At 32.8% G+C, this 5,768-nt stretch overlaps 1 protein-coding gene across 1 annotated transcript in view; it reads right to left on the bottom strand.

The window, feature by feature from the left end:
• The window catches only part of LOC107660539 (laminin subunit alpha-2-like), a 244,459-nt gene that overhangs the window by 29,031 nt on the left and 209,660 nt on the right, over positions 1-5,768 (bottom strand). The window contains 1 exon segment of the mRNA XM_016449859.1: positions 4,714-4,873. Coding sequence (XP_016305345.1) covers positions 4,714-4,873 — 160 coding nt within the window.

The raw sequence follows: 5,768 nt of genomic DNA, 5'->3' as shown, positions 1-5,768 counted from the left end.
GTCGCTGGGGTATATTAGTAACAATAGCCAAAATGCATTGTATGGGTCAAAATGATTGATTTTTCTTTTATGCCAAAACTCATTAGGATGATCATTGTGCATTGTGTCCCATGAAGATATTTTGTACATTTCCTACCGTAAATATATAAAAACTTAATTAGTAATATGCGAAAGCTTATTTATTCAGCATGCATAAATCTCAATTTCAAAAAATTTACCCTTATGACTGGTTTTGTGGTCCAGGGTCGCATATATTCTTTCAAAATTGCCATTGTCGCAGTAATATCATTGATTTCACAGCACTGATACTATTGGATGAGAACAAAACTGAATCAAATTAGTTCACAATTCATGAATTTTGCGACATCGACACTTTGAATTGAACTAATTTGAAACAACACTGAAGTGACTCGAGCTGAAGAACGTCACTACTGTCTTCAGCAGTGTTGGGGTAATGCATTACAAGTAACACCAGTTACTTTGTTTCCCATGTCCTGACTAACAGCTCTCGTGTTGCCATGTTGAGAGAAATCAGGAGTAAGTGCAGAGGCGTTGTGTTCGCTGTGTGAACATGATCTTACTGCAGTTCTATCTAGACTAAATATGAACATGTATTTACTCATCTCACCTGCACAAAAACAGATTCAGTGTTATTCAAAATGAATAGAAACAGTGAAATGCAAACTCAGAATATGACGCAAACCTGCAATAATTAAATATTTTAAATATACTTTATGTATTTAATCCCATTTTATTAAGCAGTGTCTTTGCTGCTGACCTTCGATGATCCAATGCAACCATACTAAGAAGCAAAAATAACTTTAGATAAACATAACATTTGGGTTTCATTTTATTTCTGAAGACTGAGTGTTGAACTTTGTTCTCCTGCGTCATATTCTTCATGCAATTTGTTTGAGCTGCGCCCTCTACTGTACAGACGTGAATTTACATTTTCTTCAGCCTGATGCTTATTTATTTCACTTTTGGTGCGAAAGGGCTTTTACATCTGCCAAAATAGAACTTTATATATTAAAAACAAACAAGCAAGCCCTGCCCAGATTTAAAAAGTAACGCAGAAGTAACGTAACACATTACTTTCCATAAAAGGTAACTAAGTAATGTAATTAGTTACGTCTTTATGGAGTATTGCAATATTATAATGCATTACTTTTAAAAGTAACTTTCCCCAACACTGGTCTTCAGTAGAGTTGCTTATAGCTGAATTTGAACTTGTTTCATACTGAATGAACTTCACACAGTTATTGAACTGAACTGAATCAACACTAAACTGACTAGAGCTAAATAATAGCTTCTACAGATTTTTTTTAGAGCTGTTTTTTGCTTCTGCCTAATTTTTAAGTTTGCATCACTGATTCTGTGACTTTCCTGTTTATAACTGATAGCTGCTTTGAAACAATCCCTGTTGTATAAAGCACTGTAAAAATAAAGGTGACTTGACTGAATTTTGATTCTTAAGCATATTTATCTTGGTTTAAGGCAAGACATTACAGGTGAATATGCTAAAAATATTAACTAATAGATCTTACCATACTTCTTCAGCTGATTAATCACAATACATTAAGACAACTGGGGCCCATTCTTCGTACATCACTTATTACGCGCTAATCAGGATCTGGATAATTCGGTTCTTCGAACGCACCTGTTGTTGGATGATTAGAATGGCTGGATAGAGTTATCTGAGATAATTGCACATTCATGAGTTGGTTTAAAAGGGGCTATATATCGATACTCGAAACCACGATCAGCAATGCAGTGATTGGCTGACGGCAAGACATCAACATAATAACATCATATAATTAAAAAAGACACCTGACGAAAAACTTGACCAATTTTTTGACTTTTATAAAGATACAGCCAAGCGAACAAAACTACATAAATGTTATAATAGATAAATGAAATGTGCACGGTTTTTATTTTATTTTAATTTTTTACATGATTCCCAATTATTTATATTCACGATTTCTAGTATTTGTACAGTCTTTACATTTTTATTTCAATATAGTAATTAGCAATTCATTTAATTTTATCTTTGAAACAGATTTGTTACGTGACAGCATGAACTAACTGTGTCTATAGTATTATTTATTTATTATATTTATTTGAAAAGGGACCATGTACAATTTTAACATAAATGTTTCCATTTCATGATTTTACCGAATTTTGGCAATGGCTAGTTTTCATTCGCGGTCCCTTGGCAGGTAATCAAAATCACAAATAAACATAAAAACAAAACAACAAACACATAAAATACAGTACATCCTATCAGAGCCAAAAAAGAACAGTAAAGACAACGTTCAGTTAAACCACAACCGTGTCAGTGTTTACAGATTTGAGTTGATTTTAAATAAGATTTTAGTTTTAATTTAAACATGTCAATAGATGTGCACATCCTTATGTCTTCTGGTAGAGTGTTCCAATGAATAACAGCTTTCACTGAGAAAGACGATAACTCAAAGGCAGAATGACAACACAATCACTAGTAGATGATGATCTAGTAGATCTTACAGAGACTGTAGAGCGAAAATGCACAAAATCACGAAGTATAGAAGTGCGAAACCATTTACAATTTTATATACCATACACAAATTTGAGAAAAGTCTAAAATTATCAAAGCTAAAAAAAATAGTATTTCTCCAAGACCTTACAGTGGCGATATTGGTTAGGCTTTTTGTCCAGAGTTTTAAAAGTCTGTTTATAAAGAGATTTTGAAGGTTTCTCCTGCTTGACCCCAACTTGTCAGACAGTATGACAGATGAGAAAAGATTGTAGCATGCATAAAAGTCTTGGCTACATCAGTGGGTAGAAACTGTCTAATTTGTCTGAAATTTATCAAGTTATATTTTATAGTCCTCACCAATTTCTTTACATGTTTTTTAAAACTAAGATTTGGATCCAGCGTTAAACCAAGATAATTAAACTCAGTAACAATTTCTATCTTTTCACCATTTATAAAAATATCTGCATTGGAAGAACACACATTCATTTTAGAAAAAAACATCCCTTTTGTTTTACAAGTGTTCAAGGTAAGACATGATTGCTCTAACCACTGTGTAATCCTTTCCATAGCAACATTTAGCTTTTCAGCTGCTAACTCTGCTGTTCTCGCATGTGTAAAAATAACAGTATCGTAATTTTATATACCATACACAAATTTGAGAAAAGTCTAAAATTATCAAAGCTCAAAAAAAGGTATTTCTCGAGAACCCTACAGTGGTGATATTGGTTAGGCTTTTTGTCTAGAGTTTTTAAGGTCTGTTTATAAAGAGATTTTAAAGGTTTAATAACAGTTTCCCCTGCTTGACCCCAACATGTCAGACAGTATGACAGATGAGAAAAGATTGTAGCATGCATAAAAGTCTTGGCTACATCAGTGGGTAGAAACTGTCTAATTTGTCTGAAATTTATCAAGTTATATTTTATAGTCCTCACCAATTTCTTTACGTTTTTTAAAACTGAGATTTGGATCCAGCGTGAAACCAAGATAATTAAACTCAGTAACAATTTCTATCTTTTCACCATTTATAAAAATATCTGCATTGGAAGAACACGCATTCATTTTAGAAAAAAACATCCCTTTTGTTTTACCAGTGTTCAAGGTAAGACATGATTGCTCTAACCACTGTGTAATCCTTTCCATAGCAACATTTAGCTTTTCAGCTGCTAACTCTGCTGTTCTCGCATGTGTAAAAATAACAGTATCGTCAGCATACATTTGCACTTGTATCCCTTTGCACTGCTGTGGGAGATCATTGATGTACAAACTAAATAATAAAGGGCCTAATATTGATCCTTGGGGTACACCCATTGTACAGTTTAAGTTATTGGAATGAAGCCCTTTAATTTTTACACATTGCTGTCTATATATTATATTATAGACTACACAACATTATTATATTATTTTGTAATATAATATATTTAAAATTAATTTTTAAATTATTATCAATTGAAATTACTGTCCCTGGATCAGTAGGGTACTCTTGTAATAAACAGCAGTGACTGGGGCAGATTTTAAGTATCAATTCTGCTCAAAAAGATGCGATCTAATCCTGTTTACATTAAATAAGCCTGCTCCCGAGCAGGTTTAAGCTTACGGACCTGTTGCAATGACAGCAACTCCGGGATGAGCTTCAAAGAACCAACCAATCCAAGATCAAGCGAAATCATCAACAATCAAATCCAGCTAACTGAGTTAGCGATGTACGAAGAACGGGCCCCTGGTTTGTATTACACGTTTTTTAAAATGCAATATTTACATATGCAAATGATACATTATAATATAATTAAATATGCAATAATTTGCATACATTCTCCAGACAGGATTCGGAACACTGGGTGAGTCGGGTTCTAAATTCTTGTTTGATTTTGTTGACATATTAGAGGTAGGCTTTTACAGAGGGGATTTGGATTTTGGACTCTTTTTATCACTCCGTTATTTAGAATATACTGTCAACAGGCATAAAAAAATACATTTCCCGCATCTTATTAGGAATACAATTATTTATATAAATCTTTATATAAATCAGCAATGTTAATGTTACATAAGCAAAATAGCATAAATTCTCAAAATTGACAGTGCATGCATTTTTTTTTGCCTTAAACATGTTTATATATTTTTTACTGGAAAACCAGATTTAAGCACTAATAAAGAAAATGCAGTGTTGTGCGGTGGATTGATGAAGCGATCTCTCTCACCTTCACTGAGCCCAGCATGCCGCCGACAAACAGGTAAGCATTCTGGTCCACATCCAGCACGGTGTAAGTCTCGGGTGATTTGGCACTTCTGAGGGTCGGTAAGATGCCAGTTTTGGGCCCCTCCAGTGCATGGACGGAGATACTGCCGTTCAGCCCGATACTGGACACAACGAAAACATGAGAATAAGACCAACACTTGAGTCGCTGATAACCAGCAATACTAATAAATAGCTACTAATAAACAGCTGTTTTCCCTTTTCAGTCATGATTAATAGAAGGATTGTACTGTACACTGCAAATAGTAATCAATGTTTCCCCCAAAAAACTGTTTATCTGTACTTCTGTCATTAGATGAACATGCAAACTGAAATAACATTTTAGTTTTGTAAGAAAATCTAATGTAGGCAAAATTCACATTTGTCTACAGAACTAACATCTGGGAAGGAATCAGAAACATTTAAGCAGAACCATTTGATAAGAAGTAATTATATTTTACCAGAAATGATGACTTGGTTTTATTGAATTAACACTTAAAAAAACAAAAGAAGAGTTTTTTAAAAATATATTTTGAATCAAGTTGATTTTTCCACAAAAATGAAATCTAGTGAGGTTAAAACAAGGAAAAATATTTCAGTGGAGTAAGAAAAACTTAAAAAAAAAAAAAAATTCTCTAAAAACCATGGAACACATTTTCCACCAAACAAATAAATAAAATAAAACAAAACGGTAGTTGCAACTTTTTAATCTAACAATTCTTTATTTTTCACTTTTTAAATTTCACATCTTCCAGTTTTAACATCTTTTTTCTTCTTCTCTGAATTCTGAGTTTATATCTCTTTTAAGGGAGACATAATTATGTGGTATTACTTTTATTTATTTTTATTTTTTTAAATGGCAAGTTGCGAGATATCTCACAATTCTAAAATATAACACCTTCCAATTCAGACATTTTTTCATATTTCCTGAAAATATATAGTACAAAAATGTAAAGAAAATTATATTACACAATAATACACACACACGCACACACACACACACACACACACACACACACA

The sequence above is a fragment of the Sinocyclocheilus anshuiensis genome, unplaced genomic scaffold, assembly GCF_001515605.1.
Source record: "Sinocyclocheilus anshuiensis isolate Anshui unplaced genomic scaffold, SAMN03320099.WGS_v1.1 scaffold659, whole genome shotgun sequence".
Lineage (NCBI taxonomy): Eukaryota > Metazoa > Chordata > Actinopteri > Cypriniformes > Cyprinidae > Sinocyclocheilus > Sinocyclocheilus anshuiensis.
Note: the sequence above shows the minus strand (reverse complement) of the source record. Positions and strands in the feature narration are given on the sequence as shown.